This window comes from Salmo salar, chromosome ssa27, assembly GCF_905237065.1.
Source record: "Salmo salar chromosome ssa27, Ssal_v3.1, whole genome shotgun sequence".
Classification (NCBI taxonomy): Eukaryota; Metazoa; Chordata; class Actinopteri; order Salmoniformes; family Salmonidae; genus Salmo; species Salmo salar.
Genome location: NC_059468.1, coordinates 8,481,734 through 8,509,492, shown reverse-complemented (window position 1 = coordinate 8,509,492; position 27,759 = coordinate 8,481,734). Strand labels below are relative to the sequence as shown.

The 27,759-nt window shown below is 43.8% G+C and overlaps 1 protein-coding gene across 7 annotated transcripts in view; it reads right to left on the bottom strand.

Moving 5' to 3' along the window:
* The window catches only part of LOC106588461 (microtubule-actin cross-linking factor 1), a 279,550-nt gene that overhangs the window by 248,563 nt on the left and 3,228 nt on the right, over window positions 1-27,759 (bottom strand). For 5 of the 7 annotated variants that reach the window (XM_045709357.1, XM_045709358.1, XM_045709359.1 and 2 more), the window contains exon 2: window positions 20,923-21,178. In XM_045709357.1, coding sequence (XP_045565313.1) covers window positions 20,923-21,166 — 244 coding nt within the window. In that variant the 5' untranslated portion in view covers window positions 21,167-21,178. Of the gene's footprint in view, window positions 1-3,391; window positions 4,214-20,922; window positions 21,179-27,759 lie in introns of those variants that run through there. The other 2 variants (XM_045709363.1, XM_045709366.1) reach the window with 1 other exon arrangement.

Genomic DNA, 27,759 nt, shown 5'->3' with positions numbered 1-27,759 from the left:
AGGGATTTCATTTCACTGAGAGAGGGAGACAGAGACTGATGGCAAAATAACTGATATGTGAGGACGACTAAGTGTAAGAGAGGAGAGAGTGCAAGAAAATGCATGTAAAAAAAACAGAGGTAGAATGACAGAGGGAGGAATAAGGGGCTGTGTCCACGCAAGCCGCATTCTACCATGTGAGCCGAGGCAAACCGGAACCAGGGATTCGGGGAGGGAAACTAGGCCACGTGGGGGAGAAGAAGAAAAAAAACCCAGCTGTAACGATCCAACCCTTCTATCCAAATCGTTCATTCGTCTGCCTCAGTTCCACCTCTCCCTCCCCTCTCTTTCCAGCGGATATTCAGTCAGTCCTAAAACCAGGGAGGTTACAGTTTCAATAACCAAAACCCATTATGGAATTTGGGACATTCCGCACTCCAGTCAGTTAGAGATCGAATGTTAAGTTACATCCTCTTTTCCCCAGACTGTTTCCCCAATTCACCCCGAATTCAAGTCCAGCCAGCTGAACTGTCCGTGGCATCAGTTTTCACAGGCCACCATAATATTCAAAGCCCGGAGTAGATAGTTTAATGAAGCAGTGGAAAGACACGGGGGTACTGTACATGTCTGCGTGTGGCGAATCAGAGACAGGGAAGAACAGGCCACGAACGACCGGTCACTTCCTGTATGCCATAAAGATTTTAATTCAGTTGGGGACACCAGCTTCAGCACAACTCCAGAGGGGAAATACAAACATTTCCTGATATTCTTCTGTCAGTTTCCGCTCGCTGACTCGTCAGAATATGCACAGTATGTGTGAGTGTGGGACTGTGCAAGTTAAAATCTGCATGAAGCACGGGCGGGTGTGCGCGAGTGTCGCATTCTGTGAAGTGTGAGAGTCCAAAAGTGTAAATGTACGAAAGTGTGTGTGTGTGTGTGAGCATAATAATATGAGGACTGTGGGGTGAAAAGGCTACAGGGAGGAAGCCCTTACCGTCCATCCAATACTCCATGTCTGCTTAAAGGGTAACAACAACCAATAGAGCCTAGCTAGTAGTGATGTGGATGGGGTAATATGTTTGGAAAATCAAATCGCAATACATACCGTATCGGCACCTAAGTATCGTATGGTCCCTGGTAATTCCCAGGCTACTAGTAGCTGTGGAAACAAAATGCTAAGTCACAGCACAGAGATGCCATGAGTTGGCAGGCGAGCGGGCAAATTCATAGGCGGCAACAACAGGCCCGGATGGACGGAAACCCCTCAGGTCAGGGAGGTTGTGGATCTGTCTTGTTGAACTGCACATACAGACAGTCTGGAATTTTCCATTTAGGCTAAGGAATACGTGGGGGGGGGGACTAGCAGTGGTGGAACAAGAGGCCTTAAGTTAGGTCTCGAACTTCTCAACTTAATGGGACTTTTTCCCCTCTGGTTTCCTTGCAAGCCTTTCTCCCTAGCTATCCTCTGCTCATTTTTCCTCAACTTTTAGGTGGAAACAAGTTTATAATACTTTTTCCTGTCTGTTAGGTTTTAGCTAGCCCCTGAAACTGGTGTCAGTCTTGGGCCACCTCGTCTCAGTGGTGTACGCCTGTCCAGTATCCACTCACGCCTAAATCACATGTGTGGGTGTCCATTTTATGATTCACGTCCCTGTGCTTTTTTCCTTGTGCTTAGCCAGCCCCTTACTGGATATCCTGTCAATTGTTATTGAGAACCCGTCGCCTCCCAGAAGAACACACAGTGGAACACACACTACTGAATGATTTAAAAATGGTACCATTTAGCCTCTTCCAATTACAGTCAAGCAATGCCAGCCAGCACCCGACTGAGTTCACATTTCCTACTCCTTTCTTCATGCAACTGCCACAAGTGACATGCAGTTGAAAAGCCCATCACACACGGGTGGGAAAGGGGCCATAGGGTCAAGTTCATTGCATAAACCACTTCTGCAGTCAGATCCCCCAGTAGGGACAGTAAACACAAAGCTATATGACCTCTATACAGTGCATGTGTATTGTGTACACTACCTTTGGTATAGAAAGTCAAGCATCTAATGGTTCTGGGTAGACTGAGCGCCGTGGTCCCCAAGGAGGATTCTACTACAGGTTACTTCAGGGCCTTTGCCCCCACTCCAATGACTATTTGTAGGGGAAACAGTGTCCTTATTGGAAGTAATGACAAGGAAGCTTAACTATCAGTGTGACTCAACTACTCCAAGTTTGGTTAAAATGTAGGCTAAAACAAGTTCAACATTGTCGCCACAGTTCAGTGCATTGGCTGTGAGGTGTCGACTATTTGTATCCCCCCCAAAAAAAAAAAAATATATATATATATATATATATAGCAGTTTCAGTTATATAATTCACTTACATTTACCAACATGAAACAACATGTGTGTGGCATTGGCAACTATTCTGTAATCGCTATCGGCAAATGGAGTTATACTTGTGGGCAATTAATTGCTGCAGTCTTTTAGCTTACGCACAGAAATGCATCCACTCTGCATTAACATGTCCGTCCATCTGTCTGTGTTCATGCCGGCGCGGTAATGGTTGTTGCCCAGCCCCACTGAGTATAACAATGTTACCAAATACTCATTTATTGACGCAATGCCAAAACCTAATGGCTGAACGACACACTGATATATTACATGTATTCTTGACATACAACTACTAATTACTTGTGCTCTCCCTATCACACACACACACACACACACACACACACACACACACACACACACACACACACACACACACACACACACACACACGACTCTGACCCCAAAAAGAGTCGCATTTCATTACAATAATCAATAATTTAAAAAGGACCACCCTTTCATCTGGGCCCAAGCGTCACAGATGTCACCAACGTCAATTGCTATCAACTCTCCCCTTCCCTCATCCATCACGGTCAATTTCAGTAGAGGCATTCGTTTTTTTAAGCGGCCCTGTCATAGGAATTATGAAACAGCAAGTCTCAATGCTGCGGGTAACATGGTGGAGCAGGTCCAGAAACTGGGTTGGTTTCAGGCTATGTAGCATTTTAGTTATTAAAACTAAGAACCTTGTTTTAAAATGTGTGCAACCAAGGGGGAGAAATTGTGGAACTAACTATTATGCACTATTTTCGCGTCTTGGGAACAATCTCAATGCACAATAGTGCATGTGGGTACATTCCTTGACATTAGCAGGTTTATAAAGTCCCATGCCAGCTATCTTTGGCGTCTGGATGCCACAATATAACAGCAAAATCAGACTTGAAACGCACGCAGTTGGTTTGACTCAAAGAAACAGAAAATTGCGCTGCAGCCTATTCATCAAAAACGTAAACAATGAAACAATCCAGATTATGACATAGTCCCGCCGAAGATCAACTCAAACCAGGCCCCACTCCTTTCTTCTTGTTCATTACCTTTGTATCTCTCCAGAACATCTTCGTACGCCTGGGCGAATTCCTTTTCCTGGGAATGGTTGGTCGGCAGTAAACCCGGGATGAAGCCGGCCATGGTGCCTCTGTTACCGGTGGCCATCAGCCGAATGGCCCGCTACCGCAGTAATCCAGGACGGTGGATCCGGGTCCTCTCCTCGCCAACGCAGCTGTCAAATCCGTTTAGCTTTGAAAGCCACGGTGGATGTGCTGCTCCTCTCCGGTGTTTGCTTATAAATATAGCAATTCGCGAGGCCAATTGGTTGGTTGAAGCAAACGTGAAGCGGCTCACTTGACAAGTCTAACGTTAGTCATCCCTAGTTTGCATGCAATATGTGGAAGAAAAAAAATACAGGCAACAGAAAGCTCCAACCTTGGTTTTATCCTATATAAAATAAATGTCTGTCTATGTGAACGTTATAGCCTACTGATATTTAATTTATCGACCCATTATTGTCCAATGTGTCCGCCAAACCACAACAGCAGGAGCATCGTTCGCCGTGTTCTTTGAACGCAACCCCTTCAGCTACCTTCCGACCCGGCGAATATATTTTTATGTGCGTGCGTGAGCGCGCCCCTGATGCGTGTCTGCGTAACCGCAAGTCGGGGTCGTAGTGGGCTGGCTCCTTCCGAAATCAGAAGAGAGGCTCCACTGAAATAGTATCTGGACACCGGTTCGTATATCCCCTTTTGACGATGCCTTTATTCAATGAAACCGCTTTAGCGTCTCTGAATGCTTCTTCCCAGCACAATGGCCGCTTCTATAAAGTCACGGTTTGGTGTGCTGCGACTCTCCGCCTGCCTCTCTCTTCCTCCCTCTCAGGTTTCTATATTCTCCCTGGAGTAGCTGTCATCCATCTCTCTCTACCGGCCATGCCAGAAACCTACACCGGAGGAAATGTATCGCTGTAGGTCAATAGATGGCAGCGGTGGCACCATGTGGGTAAAGTAGTGTTGGAGCGCCCCTAGGTGGTATCCCGACCGGTGTAACGCCACCTCCTTTTAGTCAAAAAGATGGCGTGTCCAGTAATCAGCTTTAAAGATAGTTGCTTTTGTCTTGGGCTGAACCCGCCATCTAACGGCAATGTAATGTAATGCCATGCCAGTTGAGACCTTCAAATGTCCACTGTTCCAACCACAATCCACACCCATCACAACAGTTTCAAAGAATGTGCCGTATTTCCTCAATCTCTCACTTCTTGCATGGAGACTAAAATCAAGATCGTATTTTAGGGCATTCCTTTCCAGAAAAATAGACATACAGGTGAAGCCAATTATTAAATGAATACACAAAAACATCAAAAGAGATCAATCCATTGTCCTCATATAATCTCAGGTGATAAAGATCCATAACATCCCATAGACCTAATCCTATAAGTGGCTCATCTATAGCCCGGTATAATCAAGGAATGGCATGTTCACAGTAGCCTATACCATCGACAAGAGGTAAGGGGATCTAGACAGGTGAGACCGACGTGTGTTGTGTGTAGTAGGCCTATGGGCGAGGCAGGAGACGTCTGTGTGTAATGGGGATCTCAGAAGTCCAGACAAATGCGTCAGTAGAGGGATACTTGCCATAGCTTTCTCCAAGCCCAGCCTTACCCTGACCAATACTGTACTGTCATAGTGCTTCCTAGCCTGACCTGGCATCATCTCTCCGTAACCAAGAGCTGTTATGCATCATCAGCATCTCCTCAGTACTGTGAATAATGCAGACATGACTAGTAGAAGATCAACTTTATAATCCATCCGCAGCGGATACGTTCAGTCTGAATATTATGAAATAAATTCGTTACTAAATAAAGACTTATTTTTGTCCCCAAAATTTAGGAAGCGAGGCAAAGGGGGAGTGAGAAATGGAGAGAAATAAAGCGATGCTAACTTCCCGATGAAATTATTCAGAGCAACTCCATGGAGATATTATCTTTCTCTCATTCTTTTTATTCAGACATATGTCTTGTCAGTTTCTCTCTGTCACCCCCCCCCCCCCCCCACACTTCTTCTCTCTTTCCAAACACACATCCAATGATCCACAGTCATGAAGGATTTGTATGAATACAAACGCACACAGTGTAGACCTTCAGCCGTCAGACCTGGCAAGCACACAGCCACCACACACTGAGTTGAGTCACACTGACAGAGTCTAGAGTTTGGCAAATTAATGCAAAGCAGGACAGCCAGATGTTGTTGTTGACCGTCCATTGGCTCCCGCAGCAGTGCACACATACGTGCACACACACATACTGTAAACACACACACACACACACACACACACACAGACAGTCACACACACATACTGTAAACACACACACACACACACACAGACAGTCACACACACATACTGTAAACACACACACACACAGAGACAGTCACACACACATACTGTAAACACACACACACACACAGAGAGACAGTCACACACACATACTGTAAACACACACACACACACACATAGACAGTCACACACACATACCTAGACAGTCACACACACATACTGTAAACACACACACACACACATAGACAGTCACACACACATACTGTAAACACACACACACACACACACACAGACAGTCACACACACATACTGTAAACACACACACACACACACACACAGACAGTCACACACACATACTGTAAACACACACACACAGTCACACACACATACTGTAAACACACACACACACACACACAGACAGTCACACACACATACTGTAAACACACACACACACACACAGACAGTCACACACACATACTGTAAACACACACACACACACAGACAGTCACACACACATACTGTAAACACACACACACACACACACAGACAGTCACACACACATACTGTAAACACACACACACACAGACAGTCACACACACATACTGTAAACACACACACACACACACACACACAGAGAGACAGTCACACACACATACTGTAAACACACACACACACACATAGACAGTCACACACACATACATAGACAGTCACACACACATACTGTAAACACACACACACACACACATAGACAGTCACACACACATACTGTAAACACACACACACACACACACAGACAGTCACACACACATATTGTAAACACACACACACACACAGAGAGACAGTCACACACACATACTGTAAACACACACACACACACATAGACAGTCACACACACATACATAGACAGTCACACACACATACTGTAAACACACACACATAGACAGTCACACACACATACTGTAAACACACACACACATACTGTAAACACACACACACACACATAGACAGTCACACACACACATACTGTAAACCCACACACACACACATACTGTAAACCCACACACACACACACACAGACAGTCACACACACATACTGTAAACACACAGTCACACACACATACTGTAAACACACACACACACAGACAGTCACACACACATACTGTAAACACACACACACACACATAGACAGTCACACACACATACTGTAAACACACACACACACATACTGTAAACACACACACAAACATACTGTAAACACACACACACACACATAGACAGTCGCACACACATATACTGTAAACCCACACACACACACACATACTGTAAACCCACACACACACACACACACACACACAGACAGTCACACACACATACTGTAAACACACAGTCACACACACATACTGTAAACACACACACACATACTGTAAACACACACACATAGACAGTCACACACACACATACTGTAAACCCACACACACACACACACACACACACACACATACTGTAAACCCACACACACACACACAGACAGTCACACACACACATACTGTAAACACACACACACACACAGTCACACACATACTGTAAACACACACACACATACTGTAAACCCCCACACACACACACAGACAGTCACACACACACATACTGTAAACACACACACACATACTGTAAACCCACACACACACATACTGTAAACACACACACACAGACAGTCACACACACACATACTGTAAACCCACACACACACATAGACAGTCACACACACACACACACACACACACACACACACATACTGTAACCCCCCCCACACACACACACACAGTCACACACACACATACTGTAAACCCACACACACAGACAGTCACACACACACATACTGTAAACACATACACACACATAGACAGTCACACACACACACATACTGTAAACCCACACACATACACACACAGACAGTCACACACATACTGTAAACACACACACACACAGACAGTCACACACACATATTGTAAACACACACACACACACACACAGAGAGACAGTCACACACACATACTGTAAACACACACACACACACATAGACAGTCACACACACATACATAGACAGTCACACACACATACTGTAAACACACACACACACACATAGACAGTCACACACACATACTGTAAACACACACACACATACTGTAAACACACACACACACACATAGACAGTCACACACACACATACTGTAAACCCACACACACACACATACTGTAAACCCACACACACACACACACAGACAGTCACACACACATACTGTAAACACATAGTCACACACACATACTGTAAACACACACACACACAGACAGTCACACACACATACTGTAAACACACACACACACACATAGACAGTCACACACACATACTGTAAACACACACACACACACATACTGTAAACACACACACAAACATACTGTAAACACACACACACACACATAGACAGTCGCACACACACATACTGTAAACCCACACACACACACACACATACTGTAAACCCACACACACACACACACACAGACAGTCACACACACATACTGTAAACACACAGTCACACACACATACTGTAAACACACACACACATACTGTAAACACACACACACACACATAGACAGTCACACACACACATACTGTAAACCCACACACACACACACACACACACATACTGTAAACCCACACACACACACACAGTCACACACACACATACTGTAAACACACACACACACACAGTCACACACATACTGTAAACACACACACACATACTGTAAACCCACACACACACACACAGACAGTCACACACACACATACTGTAAACACACACACACATACTGTAAACCCACACACACACATACTGTAAACACACACACACAGACAGTCACACACACACATACTGTAAACCCACACACACACACATAGACAGTCACACACACACACACATACTGTAACCCCCCACACACACACACAGTCACACACACACATACTGTAAACCCACACACACAGACAGTCACACACACACATACTGTAAACACATACACACACATAGACAGTCACACACACACACATACTGTAAACCCACACACACACATAGACAGTCACACACACACACACACACACACACACACACACACACACACACACACATGCTGTACAACACACACACACACACACACATAGACAGTCACACACACATACTGTAAACACACACAGTCACACACACATACTGTAAGCCCACACACACACACACAGTCATTCACACATACTGTAAACCCACACACACACACACACACACACAGTCACACACACACATACTGTAAACCCACACACACACATAGACAGTCACACACACACACATAGACAGTCACACACACACATACTGTAAACACACACATACTGTAAACCCACACACACACATAGACAGTCACACACACACACATAGACAGTCACACATACACACATACTGTAAACACACACACACAGACAGTCACACACACACATACTGTAAACCCACACACACACACAGTCACACACACAAACACACATACTGTAAACCCACACACACACATAGACACACACACACACACATACTGTAAACCCACACACATAGACACACACACATAGACACACACACACACACACACACACACACACACACATAGACAGTCACACACACACATACTGTAAACACACAGTCACACACACACACACACACACACACTGTAAACACACACACACACACACAGACAGTCACACACACATAGATAGTCACACACACATACTGTAAACCCACACACACACATAGACAGTCACACACACACACATACTGTAAACCCACACACACACATAGACAGTCACACACACATACTGTAAACACACACACACATACTGTAAACCCACACACACACATAGACAGTCACACACACACTGTAAACACACACACACATAGACAGTCACACACACATACTGTAAACACACACACAGTCACACACACATACTGTAACCCCCCCCACACACACACACAGTCACACACACACATACTGTAAACCCACACACACACACACATACTGTAAACCCACACACACACACACATACTGTAAACACACACACACACACACACACACACACACACACACATAGACAGTCACACACACACATACTGTAAACACACAGTCACACACACACACACACACACATACTGTAAACCCACACACACACACACACATACTGTAAACACACACACATACTGTAAACCCACACACACACACAGTCACACACACACACACACATACTATAAACCCACACACACATACTGTAAACCCACACACACACACAGTCACACACACACACACACACATACTGTAAACCCACACACACACACACACATACTGTAAACACACAGTCACACACATACTGTAAACCCACACACACACATACAGTCACACACACACACTGTAAACACACACATTCTGTAAACCCACACACACACATAGACAGTCACACACACACACACATACTGTAAACCCACACACACACATAGACAGTCACACACACACTGTAAACACACACACACACATAGACAGTCACACACACATACTGTAAACACACACACAGTCACACACACATACTGTAACCCCCCCCACACACACACACACACACACACACAGTCACACACACACATACTGTAAACCCACACACACACACACACATACTGTAAACCCACACACACACACATAATGTAAACACACACACACACATAGACAGTCACACACACATACTGTAAACACACATACTGTAAACCCACACACACACACAGTCACACACACACACATACTGTAAACCCACACACACATACTGTAAACCCACACACACACACAGTCACACACACACACATACTGTAAACCCCACACACACACACACACACATACTGTAAACACACAGTCACACACATACTGTAAACCCACACACACACATACAGTCACACACACACACTGTAAACACACACATAGACAGTCACACACACATTCTGTAAACCCACACACATAGACAGTCACACACACACACATACTGTAAACCAACACACACACATAGACAGTCACACACACACACACACACACACACACACACACACACACACACACACACACACACACACACACACACACACACACACACACACACACACACACATACTGTAAACACACACACAGTCACACACACACACACACACACACACACACACATAGACAGTCACACACACACATACTGTAAACACACAGTCACACACACACACACACACACACACACACACACACACACTGTAAACACACACACATAGACACACACACATAGACACACACACACACACACACACACACACACACATAGACAGTCACACACACACATACTGTAAACACACAGTCACACACACACACACACACACACACACACACACTGTAAACACACACACACACACACACACAGACAGTCACACACACATAGATAGTCACACACACATACTGTAAACCCACACACACACATAGACAGTCACACACACACACATACTGTAAACCCACACACACACATAGACAGTCACACACACATACTGTAAACACACACACACATACTGTAAACCCACACACACACATAGACAGTCACACACACACTGTAAACACACACACACATAGACAGTCACACACACATACTGTAAACACACACACAGTCACACACACATACTGTAACCCCCCCCACACACACACACAGTCACACACACACATACTGTAAACCCACACACACACACACATACTGTAAACCCACACACACACACACATACTGTAAACACACACACACACACACACACACACACACACATAGACAGTCACACACACCCATACTGTAAACACACAGTCCACACACACACACACACACATACTGTAAACCCACACACACACACACACATACTGTAAACACACACACATACTGTAAACCCACACACACACACAGTCACACACACACACACACATACTATAAACCCACACACACATACTGTAAACCCACACACACACACAGTCACACACACACACACACACATACTGTAAACCCACACACACACACACATACTGTAAACACACAGTCACACACATACTGTAAACCCACACACACACATACAGTCACACACACACACTGTAAACACACACATTCTGTAAACCCACACACACACATAGACAGTCACACACACACACACATACTGTAAACCCACACACACACATAGACAGTCACACACACACTGTAAACACACACACACACATAGACAGTCACACACACACATACTGTAAACACACACACAGTCACACACACATACTGTAACCCCCCCCACACACACACACACACACACACAGTCACACACACACATACTGTAAACCCACACACACACACACACATACTGTAAACCCACACACACACACATACTGTAAACACACACACACACATAGACAGTCACACACACATACTGTAAACACACATACTGTAAACCCACACACACACACAGTCACACACACACACATACTGTAAACCCACACACACATACTGTAAACCCACACACACACACAGTCACACACACACACATACTGTAAACCCACACACACACACACACACATACTGTAAACACACAGTCACACACATACTGTAAACCCACACACACACATACAGTCACACACACACACTGTAAACACACACATAGACAGTCACACACACATTCTGTAAACCCACACACATAGACAGTCACACACACACACATACTGTAAACCAACACACACACATAGACAGTCACACACACACACACACACACACACACACACACACACACACACACACACACACACACACACACACACACACACACACACACACACACACACATACTGTAAACACACACACAGTCACACACACATATTGTAAACATACACACACACAGTCACACACACACACACACACACACACATAGACAGTCACACACACACATACTGTAAACCTACACACACACAGACAATCACACACACCTACTGTAAACCCACACATACACACAGACAGTCACACACACACACACACATACTGTAAACACACACACAGAGTCACACACACACCTACTGTAAACACACACACACACATAGACAGTCACACACACAATCTGTAAACCCCCACACACACACAGACAGTCACACACACACACATACTGTAAACACACACACACACATAGACAGTCACACACACACACACACACACACACACATAGACAGTCACACACACACATACTGTAAACCCACACACACACACACACACACACACACACACACACACACACACACACACACACACAGACAGTCACACACACCTACTGTAAACCCACACACACAGACAGTCACACACACACACATACTGTAAACCCACACACACACACACAGACAGTCACACATACACACATACTGTAAACACACACACAGAGTCACACACACACCTACTGTAAACACACACACACACACACACACACACACACACATAGACAGTCACACACACATTCTGTAAACCCCCACACACACACAGACAGTCACACACACACATACTGTAAACCCACACACACACATAGACAGTCACACACACACACATACTGTAAACACACACACACAGACAGTCACACACACATACTGTAAACCCACACACACACATACTGTAAACACACACACACGGATCACCACCAAAACAGACATATGATACACAAATATAGACGCAAAGAGTAGAGGAAGAGGTAATAGTGATGGGAATGAACTCAAGGAGGGTGACGTGACTCGGATGACAGTCAGTTTACGGTACATCGGTAGATCCACTGACTGCTTGACCACTGTTATCTTTTGAAGGATGCAGTTGTACAGTGTTTCTTCTTCTTGTAGGCTATTCATTGATAGCTCCTGTACTTTGGCATACAGACACCTAGCATAATCCTTTACAGGATATCCTTCCAGATGAACATGGGTTCACCCCAAACGGTTTGACATACATTACGATCTAATAAGATTCCCTCCATGAACAGAACTATCTTTACCATCATCAGATAATAAGAATAGCTGATATAGTCAAGACATAGGATATCCCACCAATCACATACTGCCTTCAGAAAGTATTCACACCCCTTGACTTTTTCCACATTTTGTTGTGTAACCGCATGAATTTAAAATGTTTTAAATTGAGATTTTGTGTCAATGATCTATACACAATAACCCATAATGTCAAAATGGAATTATGTTTTTAGGATAAAAAATAAACGGAACAGAGCTAAGTGCAGGCAAAATCTTAGAGGAAAACTTGGTTCAGTCTAATTTCCAACAGACACTGGGAGACAAATTCACCTTTCAGTAGGGTAATTACCTACTGAAGGCCAAATACACACAATACCCCATAATGTCAAAGTGGAATTATGTTTTTAGAAATGTTTACAAATTAATAAAAAATGAAACGCTGAAATGTCTTGAGTCAATAAGTATTCAACCCTTTTGTTATGACATGCCTAAATAAGTTCAGGAGTAAACATGTGCTTAACAAGTCACATGATAAGTTGCATGGACTCTGTGTGCAATAATAGTGTTTAACATGATTTTTAAATGACTACCTCATCTCTGTACCCCACACATACAATTATCTGTTAGGTCCCACAGTCGAGCAGCGAATTTCAAGCACAGATTCAACCACAAAGACCAGGGAGGTTTTCCAATGCCTCACAAAGAAAGGTACCTATTGGTAGATGGGTAAAAAAACAAACAGACATTGAATATCTCTTTGAGCATGGTTAACTTATTAATGACACTTTGGATGGTGCATCAATACACCCAGTTACAACAAAGATACAGGAGCCCTCCCTAACTCAGAGAGAAAGGAAACCGCTCAGGGATTTCACCATGAGGCCCACGGTGACTTTAAAACAGTTACAGAGTTTAATAGCTCACTTGGTAGAGCATGGTGCAACGCCAGGTTTGTGGGTTCGATTCCATGGGGGACCAGTACGGAGAAGAAAAAAAGTATGAAATATATGCACTCACTACTGTAAGTTGCTCTGGATAAGAGTTTCTGCTAAATGACGTACAGTTGAAGTCGGTAATGTACATACATCTTAGCCAAATACATTTAAACTCAGTTTTTCTCAATTCCTGACATTTAATCCTAGTAAAAATTCCCTGTCTTAGGTCAGTTAGGATCACCACTTTATTTTAAGAATGTGAAATGTCAGAATAATAGCAGAGAGAATTATTTATTTCATCACATTCCCAGTGGGTCAGAAGTTTACATGCACTCAATTAGTATTTGGTAGCATTGCCTTTAAATTGTTTAACTTGGGTCAAACGTTTTGGGTAGCCTTCCACAAGCTTCCACAATAAGTTGGGTGAATTTTGGCCCATTCCTCCTGACAGAGCTGGTGTAACTGAGTCAGGTTTGTAGGCCTCCTTGCTCGCACACGCTTTATAAGTTCTGCCCACAAATGTTCTATAGGATTGAGGTCAGGGCTTTGTGATGGCAACTCCAATACCTTGACTTTGTTGTCCTTAAGCCATTTTGCTACAACTTTGGAAGTATGCTTGGGGTCATTGTCCATTTGGAAGACCTATTTGCGACCAAGCTTTAGCTTCCTGACTGATGTCTTGAGATGTTGCTTCAATATATCCACATACTTTTCCTTCCAACTGATGTCATCTGTTTTGTGAAGTGCACCAGTCCCTCCTGCAGCAAAGCACCCCCACAACATGATGCTGCCACCCCCGTGCTTCACGGTTGGGATGGTGTTCTTCGGCTTGCAAGGCTCCCCCTTTTTCCTCCAAACATAACGATGGTCATTATGGCCAACAGTTCTATTTTTGTTTCATCAGAACAGAGGACATTTCTCCAAAAAGTACGATCTTTGTCCCCATGTGCAGTTGCAAACCGTAGTCTGGCTTTTTTATGGCGGTTTTGGAGCAGTGGCTTCTTCTTTGCTGAGCGGTCTTTCAGGTTATGTCGATATAGGACTCGTTTTACTGTGGATATAGATACTTTTGTACCTGTTTCCTCCAGCATCTTCACAAGGTCCTTTGCTGTTGTTCTGGGATTGATTTGCACTTTTCACACCAAAGAACGCGTCTCCTTTCTGAGCAGTATGACGGCTGCGTGGTCCCATGGTGTTTATACTTGCATACTATTGTTTGTACAGATGAACGTGGTACCTTCAGGCATTTGGTAATTGCTCCCAAGGATGAACCAGACTTGTGGAGGGCCACAATTCTTTTCTGAGGTCTTGGCTGATTTCCTTTGATTTTCACATGATGTCAAGCAAAGAGGCACTGAGTTTGAAGGTAGGCCTTGAAATACATCCACAGGTACACCTCCAATTGACTCAAATTATGTCAATTAGCCTATCAGAAGCTTCTAAACCCATTACATCATTTTCTGGAATTTTCCAAGCTATTTAAAGGTACAGTCAACTTAGTGTATGTAAACGTTTGACCCACTGGAATTGTGATACAGTGAATTACAAGTGAAATTATGTTATTTGTGTCATGCACAAAGTAGATGTCCTAACCGACTTGCCAAAACTATAGTTTGTTAACAAGACATTTGTGGAGTGGTTGAAAAACAAGTTTTAATGACTCCAACTTAAGTGTATGTAAACTTCCGACTTCAACTGAACATGTAAATATGAGAAAACTGAGGTTGGATCAACAACATTGTAGCTACTCTACAATACTAACATAAAGTACAGAGTGAAAAGAAGGAAGCCTGTTCAGAATAAAAATATTCCAAAACATGCATCCTGTTTGCAATAAGGCACTGAAGTAATACTGCAAAGAAATACACTTTTAATCCTGAATACAAAGCGTTATGTTTGGAGCAAATCCAACACAACACATCACTGAGTACCACTCTTCATATTTTCAAGTACGTTGATGGCTGCATCATGTTATGGGTATGCTTGTCATCGGCAAGGACTAAGGAGTTTTTTAGGATAAAAATGTACAGAATAGAGCTAAGCGCAGGCAAAATCCTAGAGGAAAACTTGGTTCAATCTGCTTTCCAACAGACACTGGGAGACAAATTCACCTTTCAGTAGGGTAATTACCTAAAACACAAGGCCAAATATACACTGGAGTTGCTAACCAAGATGACATTGAAAGTTACAGAGTGGCCTAGTTATATTTTGGACTTAAATCAACTTGAAAATCTATGGCAAGATTTGGCTGTGTAGCAATGATCAACCTCTGAGGAAGCACAGTTCCCGCTCAGCCCAGTCAAAACTGTTCGCTGCTCTGGCACCCCAATGGTGGAACAAGCTCCCTCACGACGCCAGGACAGTGGAGTCAATCACCACCTTCCGGAGACACCTGAAACCCCACCTCTTTAAGGAATACCTAGGATAGGATAAAGTAATCCTTCTAACCCCCCCTCCCCTTAAATTATTTAGATGTACTATTGTAAAGTGGTTGTTCCACTGGATATCATAAGGTGAATGCACCATTTTGTAAGTCGCTCTGGATAAGAGCATCTGCTAAATGACTTAAATGTAATGTAAATGTAACCAACTTGACAGAGCTTGAATCATTTTTTAAAGAATAATGGGAAAACGTGTAGAATCCAGGTGTGCAAAGCTCTTAGAGACTTAACCAGAAAAACTCACAGCTGTAATTGCTGCCAAAGATGATTCTAACATGTAGTGACTCTTGCTTATCTAATAAAGATGTTTTATTTTCCATAAATTCTTAATAATAAAATAAAAAATCTTCCACTTTGACATGAGTATTTTGTGTAGATCATTGATTAAAAAAATGACAAAACCATTTTAATCCCACTTTGTAAATGTGGAAAAAGTCAAGGGGTGTGAATACTTTCTGAAGGCACTGTACCTCAAGGCAGTTTCCCAAACTCGGTCCTGGGGCCCCCACTGAGTGCACTTTTTTTTATGGCCCTAGCACAACACAGGTGATTCAAATAACCAACTCATCATCAAGCTTTGGCTATTTGAATCAGCTGTGTAGTGCTAGGGCAAAAATCAAAACGTGCTCCCAGGGGGGTCCCCAGGACCGAGTTTGGGAAACCCTGCCTAAAGGCAAGTCTGCTGGGAGGACCAAATCATTATTTTCCCATTATAACCCCATCTAGTGGTCATTGGTGCCAACTACAACTTTCTATCTGATCTGGCATGATAAAAGAAGCACTGATGAAACATGATGAAATGTGCTAGTCATCTTTGTTTTAGCACGCTGAGTCCAGCTGCAGACAGTGAATGTGGCGTATGAGACATGCACACACACACAAACACACACTATGCACGTTGCCTCACTATAGCAGCCCAGTTTCAACATTTTAGCCTACTGCATTTTTTTATGCACTGATTTAGCCCGCTAAGTGGCTAATTTGTCGCTAATGTTGCAAAGCACCTATTATGGCAGAAGATTGAATCAGGTCTATTGTGAATACATATAGCACCTTGGATTGGGTTCTCAGAGTGTTCTGAAGTTGTGTGTATAGGGCCTCTGTTGATGTGTGTTTTAACTAGCCGACATAATTGACTTATAGCGAGGCATTCCGGCTCCCTTTTCCCATTCCAAATTGCTCAGATCCACCCTCCCTCTCTTTCTCTATGTTTGCCTTCCACATATACTCTCTCTCCTTTTTACATTTCATCATTACTCTTCCTCCCATCCTCCCCGTTTGAACCTTGCCCCTTTTTTCTGTCTGCCCTCCTTCCATCTTCCTCTCTGTCCATTCTCTCTTTTTTCTTTTAAATGTGGATTCCTCTTTGGGTTCAGTATATCCCTCACTCTACCTTTTTCTGTGACCACAAACACTCTTTCTTTTCTCCAACTTCAATTAAAATTCAAATGCTCGCTCTCTCTGTTTCACTATTTGTTTTGGCCCCTTTTTCTCGCTTTTCCAGTGTCTTTCCTGCTCCCTTCATAGCCATGGAAACCGGGAGAGTGTGCATGCAGGTCGCCATGGCAACAGGGGAATGGGGAAGAGCCAGGCTAGGAGCTGTCCTTTGCGCTGCCTGTGAAAAATGTTTGAGCAAAAGCTCAGGCGGGCAGTCACCTAGACGCCTCAGTTCCATGCAGGCACCTTATGTCTGGGGCCTGAGTACATACTGTATGTACATACATTTCCCACACCGCATTCACTCTGCCTCCAGTCGACATTCGCACACACTCATTACACATGCACGTTTACACATAGGCTATACAAATCAGCAAATATCCAAATCCCTCAAGTCAAGACAGTAACTTGAAAATAATTCGATAAATAATCCACAATAGCAGGACATTTTTTAACTGTTTTTGAACTGTTTTGAATAGAACGTTCCAATTCATGAGACAAATGTAGCCTTTGTTCCATGTAACATGCATGTCACAAAACTTAATTTGGTCAAATGAATTACTTTTAATCCAAATATTTATATTATAAAATGACCAGACATGCTAATATAAACAGTCACAATTGCTTTTATACTAGTTTATATTGATTCTCACTTCATCCTCAATTGCATCCAAAATGAAAACCAATATGAAATATTGAATAAAAACGACACAACACCTTTTGTTGCCAATAGCGTGTTCCACTGTCAACACTGATCCCAAAAAATCTCTCTCATAATCAAATTACAACAGTAAGACAGACACAGCCTTTCCCCTGCCCACTCACACACACACTCTCGTACGCAAGCACACACACACACACACACACACACACACACACACACACACACACACACACACACACACACACACACACACACACACACACACACACACACACACACACACACACACACACACACACACACACACACACACACACAACCCAAACCCTGGAAGGCTGGCACCACAACACATCAGGACAGCTGTGAATTCCAGCTCTTCAAACCAGGAGACGGTCAAATGACAGTCAAATGAATAGTACGGTCAAAACCTCAAAAACATGGGTTCAAAAGAGAAAAAGGGTTAAAAAAAGAAGGCCCATGTCAGCTGAAATGCATGTCACAACCGCTTCAAGTAAACAGGCAACCAAAAAAAGACCTGTTTGTAGCTTTAACATGACAGTTTAGTTTCTCTCACACTCCTTTCTTCCTCCTTTCTCTTGACCTCTGACCAGGAATTGGTTGAGTGCCTCCTCTCTCCCCCACACTGGTTAGTATATACAGTTGAATTCTGATAAGTTCACACAAGTGCAAACTGTTTAAGTATTAAACCTGTGTTTAAAACTTAACGGTGTTGAAACACTTTAAAATGTTTCGTTTAAGTGGATTGCAGTTCACCAGTCCCAATTTAAATGTATTATTTTCGATGGCTCAGTCTGGATATCTGCACGATTCACAACAGTTATCAGGAGCTTCTGTTACACACCACATCAATCCATCTCTTTGTATGCATCTCTATTTAGTGCCCAACAACCCCACTGAGCACACACTGGTTGAATCAACGTTGTTTCCATGTAAATTCAATGAAATGGCATTGAGCCAACGTGGAATAGACGTTGAATTTAAGTCTGTGCCCAGTGGGACGCTGATTGTGTTTGTAAAGAGTAATGAAAGTAACAGAAATAGCAGGCGAAGAGCAGCTTGCATGCCTGAGGAAACAAACGCGGCATACATAACCATTCCTTTTTCACTATATCTTTAGTCGCTCCTTCCGTCACAAACACTTTACTCCCTAATAAAACCCAAGCTGGAACAATGGCAGGTTCACTGATGAAACATTTCTTTGAAATCCTCAAGCCATAAACCTGACAGATTATTTTCTCTGATGTATTTGTAGCGGTATCACAACCCTTCAGTAAAAGTACAGTACACTCTGTTTAAAAATATATATGCCGAGTTGCTGCCAATTGGAGTGTTGCTATGATATATGTTTTTTTGCACTCCCAACCCACATCCACATTCACAAGGGTATAGAGGGATGGAGAGATGTATCCTCATCCCTCCCATACAGCACAATCATTACAAAGATAGCTCTTTTTTTAATTACATTAGACTTAACAATATTCCAATGTGTAATAAAATGCTTGACGTTGTAAGGAAAACATTGCCACACATTTGCCTTCTGTCTTCCCCGAAAGAAGGGGGACCATTATCAGTTCCCATCTCTGCAGGTATACCCTCTACAGGTGAGTTTTGTAGAAGTATATACTTCCCAAATGTCTTACCAGCAACACGCACCACCGCCCTCTCGGCCGGGTCCAGCACTGAGTTGTGAGTTTTCCTCTTTCTCCTCTCTCCTCTCTCGTGTCTGGACGGTCGGTTCCAGGGTAGGGTGTCCCCAGAGGGGCCTTGGAGTCCGGACGGGCAGGGGGACAGGGAGCCCCCCGAGCGCTCGCTACGCAAAGACCGCTCGCTCCTCTCGCTAACGTAGGAGCGCTCGCTCAGTGTCTCCTCGTCCGAGGACTCCATCACGCCGGAGGGCTGGAAGAAAAGAGGGAATGGAGTAAAAGAGGAGGAGAAGAGATGGGGAAGAGTGTGGGGGAGGTGTTAGAAATAAAGGCAGGGCAAAAGGGGGGAAGAAAAAAGGGAGGACAGAGAAGAGAAAGAAAGGAAGTATGAGAGATAGGCAATGCTGTTTAATTCATCATCCACAGTGTAATCTGGCATAGCTCAAAAATAATGCAAGGCTTCTTGTAATTAGTTTAAGTCACCTTGGTTACAACACGATGTGGTAAACTAATGGTGACGACGATCGGGAGGAGGATCGAGGAAGAATTAGGTTAACAGAACTGCCAGGTCTCAATGGAGCTCAACGAGTTTGACGAGTTCAAAGTAATATGACAGCAGGAAACCATTACTCAACTTCAAGATGAAGACAATTGACATAAAGGCAAAGAGGATGGCTAGACATCACAGCGTCACTGGAGCGGTTGTGAAACCACACCACACTTCAATCAATAGTCAATGGAGAAGGGCAGGAAAAGGAAGAAATCAGGACAATTGAGCATCTTTCAAGCAACTTTGGCGACAATCAAGAGCAGTATGACTTCCATTACTCTACATTCGTAATAGATGATTGACGGGTGGGTCTTGGGGTCATGATGATGATGGTTCAACAGACATCGCTAATGAGTCAGGATGTAATGATGTGGAAAGACCAAGGGACAGGTTGATCGAATACCCTCGCTCCAGATTCTATTAATACAGTCTGGGTCCTGGTCGATACTGGATTCTCTACTCTAGTCATGCAGAGAGAGGAGCTGAGGAGCACTGAGTTCTTCTGTGATCAGCTGCATGTGGATGGGACCCACGGGAGCATGGACTAGGGCTCTGTCCATCATATTGGGGATCAATACCACTGACCTCAGCACAGTGGTGTCTGGGGACTTTGAATGGGCTTTACTGTCTAAAGGCTGACCCAGTCATGATAAATGACTGACACAATTTGATTCTGGTTTTATTCAGCTATTTTTCAGACCAGACCTTTGCAGTTTTACGTCTCATGAGGGTCCTAGTTGACCACAAAACCACCACGGTTTTCCATTTTTATCTAAATAAGGAAGAGTATTTAAAAAAAGAGTTTTGGCCTTCTATCCAATTTGCAATTGACTGAAATTATACAAACTCCCTTACTACTATAACAGTGGTTAGGTAGTGGAAATATTTCATTGATATGTGAGTAGTAAGTCAAACAAGCTAACTACTATTTCCATCTGTGGTGACTATGGCGAATTTCCTTGTACTAGTCTAGTCCTGGGCAGAATGCCTGCCCCACTTCCTCCAGCATGTCCCTTCCCAGCATCCTCAGCATGCCGTTGGATCACTCAGTTTCCCTGCTGCTGCCTGACAGAGTGTTGGTTCTGAGGCGACCGGAGCCAGTGGTGTATAAATAGAGACAGAATGGGGGATTCAAAGCCACGCTGTGTCATTATGCCTTTGTGTGGCATCGCGTGAAAGGAAGACAGCTTTTGAAAGGAAAAAGCTGAAAAGTCAGAAAAAAATCATCATAATTCAATAATTACCTTTTAAAAACAGCCCCCTCCTTTCTCTCCCTCTCTGTCACAGTCCTCTTCTCTCTCTCTCTCTCTCTCTTTCAGTCTTCTTCCCTCTTTCTCCTCCCTTTCTGTCTCAGTTCTCTTCCCTCTCCCCCTCTCTCTGTCTCTGTCTCAGTCCTCTTCCCTCTCTCTCCCACTCTCCCCCCAACAACAGCTGTTGGAGTTGCACCATGTAAGGACGCAGAACAGTTGACTGGGTTGATTTATAAGATGTAATGAGGCTTCCGGGTTTGCATGGCCATGGATACAGGGTGTTCCCATCCACAGCTGAGACAGAGTGATTCCAAAACAGCATTCCTTCATAGTCCATGGACCGACTTACCGATTAACAGCTGTTGAAGCCTCATTGATAGTTGAACAGATAGTAGGGTTACCTAGGCATATAATCCACATTGTTTTGTGTACATGCATGAATGATCTTGGAGACAGTTGAGCGATCCTCATAGATATAGGCCTCCAGCTATGAGTAACACTGACTAGACTCTCAACACCGACTCACTGGCGATCCAGACATGCTCCGATACAGAAAGCCACTGTCAAAAGCCACTGCCATTGAGGTGCTGCTGGAGTTGACTGTCTGAGGGAATGAACATGGGAGGGAGAGAGAGGGAGAAAGGAGAGAGAGCGTATGTGTACTCCATATGCAGGTTATAGCGGTTTTTTTCTTGTTCTGGTGGCAGCTCTGCAAAGTGGTCACTAGCTAGCACAGCCACAAAGTCAGAAAATCTGATTTTAAACCTAACCTTTACCCAAATCTTAACCACACTGCTAACCCTAATGCGTAACCCTAACCTTAAATTAAGACCAAAGAGTTCAATATTTTTTAAATAAATGTTTACAATATAGGCAATTTTGACTTTGCAGCTGGCCTATCTAAGGGGAAATCGCTAATTTCTGCCTCCAGGACAAGGCTCAAGACAATAAACGTCAACCTGCACTGCGCATAGGTGCGTGTGTGTCAAATCAAATCACATGCGCCGAATACAACAGGTGTTCACCTTACAGTGAAATGCTTACATACAAGCCCTTAACCAACAATGCAGTTTTAAGAAAAATAAGTGTCAAGAAAGTACAGTTGAAGTCGGAAGTTTACATACACTTAGGTTGGAGTCATTAAAACTTGTTTTTCAACCACTCCACAAATGTATCATTAACAAACTATAGTTTTGGCAAGTCGGTTAGGACATCTACTTTGTGCATGACACAAGTAATTTTTCCAACAATTGTTTACAGACAGATTATTTCACTTAGAATTCACTGTATCACAATTCCAGTGGGTCAGAAGTTTACATACACTAAGTTGACTGTGCCTTTAAACAGCTTGGAAAATTCCAGAAAATGATGTCATGGCTTTAGAAGCTTCTGATAGGCTAATTGACATCATTTGAGTGAATTGGAGGTGTACCTGTGGATGTATTTCAAGGCCTACCTTCAAACTCAGTGCCTCTTTGCTTGACATCATGGGAAAATCAAAAGAAATCAGCCACAAATTGTAGACCTCCACAAGTCTGGTTCATCCTTGGGAGTAATTTCCAAACGCCTGAAGGTACCACGTTCATCTGTACAAACAATAGTACGCAGTATAAACACCATGGGACCACACAGCCATCATACCGCTCAGGAAGAAGACGCGTTCTGTCTCCTAGAGATGAACATACTTTGGTGCGAAAAGTGCAAATCAATCCCAGAACAACAGCAAAGGACCTTGTGAAGATGCTGGAGGAAACAGGCACAAAAGTATCTATCTATATCCACAGTAAAACGAGTCCTATATCGACATAACCTGAAAGGCCGCTCAGCAAGGAAGAAGCCACTGCTCCAAAACCGCCATTAAAAAGCCAGACTACGGTTTGCAACTGCACATGGGGACAAAGATCGTACTTTTTGGAGAAATGTCCTCTGGTCTGATGAAACAAAAATATAATTATTTGGCCATAATGACCATCGTTATGTTTGGAGGAAAAAGGGGGAGACTTGCAAGCCGAAGAACACCATCCCAACCGTGAAGCACGGGGGGTGGCAGCATCATGTTGTGGGCGTGCTTTGCTGCAGGAGGGACTGGTGCACTTCACAAAATAGATGGCATCATAAGGCAGGAAAATTATGTGGATATACTGAAGCAACATCTCAAGACATCAGTCAGGAATTTAAAGCTTGGTCGCAAATGGGTCTTCCAAATGGATAATTTACATTTACATTTAAGTCATTTAGCAGACGCTCTTATCCAGAGCGACTTACAAATTGGTGCATTCACCTTATAATATCCAGTGGAACAACCACTTTACAATAGTGCATCTAAATCTTTTAAGGGGGGGGGTTAGAAGGATTACTTTATCCTATCCTAGGTATTCCTTAAAGAGGTGGGGTTTCAGGTGTCTCCGGAAGGTGGTGATTGACTCCGCTGTCCTGGCGTCGTGAGGGAGCTTGTTCCACCATTGGGGTGCCAGAGTGATGACCCCAAGCATAGTTCCAAAGTTGTGGCAAAATGACTTAATGACAACAAAGTCAAGGTATTGGAGAGGTCATCACAAAGCCCTAACCTCAATCCTATAGAACATTTTTGGGCAGAACTGAAAAAGTGTGTGCAAGCAAGGAGGGCTACAAACCTGACTCAGTTACACCAGCTCTGTCAGGAGGAATGGGCCAAAATTCACCCAACTTATTGTGGGAAGCTTGTGGAAGGCTACCCGAAACGTTTGACCCAAGTTAAACAATCTAAATGCAATACTACTAACTAAATACTAATTGAGTGTATGTAAACTTCTGACCCACTGGGAATGTGATGAAATAGATAAAAGCTTAAATAAATCAATCTCTCTACTATTATTCTGACATTTCACACTCTTAAAATAAAGTGGTGATCCTAACTGACCTAAGACAGGGAATTTTTACTCGGATTAAATGTCAGGAATTGTGAAGAACTGAGTTTAAATGTATTTGGCTAAGGTGTATGTAAACTTCCGACTTCAACTGTATATACTCACATTTGTTTTAAACAAATAAGAAAATAGAAAAATAACAAACAATTAAAGAGCAACAATAAACAGCAATGAGGCTATATACAGGGGGTACCGGTACAGAGTCAATGTGCGGGGGCACAGGTTTGTCGAGGTAATTGAGGTAATATGTGCAGTACATGTAAGTAAAGAGACTATGTATAGATAATAAACAGAGAGTAGCAGCAGCGTAAAAATGTGGGTAGGTGGGTCAATGCAAATATTCCAGGTAGCCATTTGATTAGCTGTTTAGGAGTCTTATGAATTGGGGGTAGAAGCTGTTAAGAAGCCTTTTGGACCTAGACTTGGTGCTCCGGTACCGCATGCCGTGCGGTACCAGAGAGAATAGTCTATGACTAGGGTGGCTGGAGTCTTTGGCAATTGTTAGGGCCTTGAGCAGCTGACATACCAAGAGGTGATGTAACCAGTCAGGACGCTCTCGACGGTGCAGCTGTAGAACTTTTTGAGGATCTGAATACCCATGCAAAATCTTTTCAGTCTCCTGAGGGGGAATAGGCGTTGTTGTCCCCTCTTCACGACTGTCTTGGTGTGTTTGGACCATGAGAGTTCGTTGATGATGTGGACACCAAGGAACTTGAAGCTCTCAAACTGCTCCACTACAGCCCCGTCAATAAGAATGGGGGCGTGCTCGGCCCTCCTTTTCCTGTAGTCCACGATCATCTCCATTGTCTTGATCACGTGGAGGGAGAGGTTGTTATGCATGCACCACCCGGCCAGGTCTGTGACCTCCTCCCTATAGGCTGTCTCATCAATGTCGGTGATCAGGCCTACCACTGTTGTACCATCGTTAAACTTAATGATGGTGTTGGAGTCGTGCCTGGCCATGCAGTCATGGGTGAACTGGGAGTATAGGAGGGGACTGAGCATGCACCCCTGAGGGGCCCACGTGTTGAGGATCAGTGTGGCAGATGTGTTGTTACCTACCCTTACCACCTGGGGGCGGCCCGTCAGGAAGTCCAGGATCCAGTTGCAGAGAGAGGTGTTTAGTCCCAGGGTCCTTAGCTTAGTAATGAGCTTTGAGGGCACTATGGTGTTGAACGCTGAGCTGTAGTCAATGATTAGCATTCTCACATAGGTGTTCCTTTTGTCCAGGTGGGAAAGGGCAGTGTGGAGTGCAATAGAGATTGCGTCATCTGTGGATCTGTTGGGGCGGTATGCAAATTAGACTGGGTCTAGGGTTTCTGAGATAATGGTGTTGATGTGAGCCATGACCAGCCTTTCAAAGCACTTCATGGCTACAGACGTGAGTGCTACGGGTCGGTAGTAATTTAGGCAGGTAACCTTGGTGTTCTTGGGCACAGGGACTATGGTGGTCTGCTTGAAACATGTTGGCATTACAGACTCAGTCGGGGACAGGTTGAGAATGTCAGTGAAGACACTTGCCAGTTGGTCAGCGCTAGCTCGGAGTACACGCCTTGGTAATCCGTCTGGCTCTGCGGCCTTGTGAATGTTGACCTGTTTAAAGGTCTTACTCACATCGGAGACCATGATCACAGAGTCGTCCAGAACAGCTGATGTTCTCATGCATGCTTCAGTGTTTCTTGCCTCGAAGCGAGCATAGAAGTAATTTAGCTCATCTGGTAAGGTCGTGTCACTGGGCAGCTCGTGGCTGTGCTTCCCTTTGTAGTCTGTAATAGTTTGCAAGTCCTGCCACATCCGACGAGCGTCGGAACCGGTGTAGTAGGATTCAATCTTAGACCTGTATTGATGCTTTGCCTGTTTGATGGTTCGTCGGAGGGCATAGCGAGATTTCTTATTAGCGTCCGGGTTAGAGCCCCGCTCCTTGAAAGCAGCAGCTCTACCCTTTAGCTCAGTGCGGATGTAGCCTGTAATCCATGGCTTCTGGTTGGGATATGTACGTACGGTCACTGCGGGGACAACGTCATCGATGCACTTATGGATGAAGCCAGTGACTGATGTGGTGTACTCCTCAATGCCATCGGAAGAATCCCAATACATATTCCTGTCTGTGCTAGCAAAACAGTCCTGT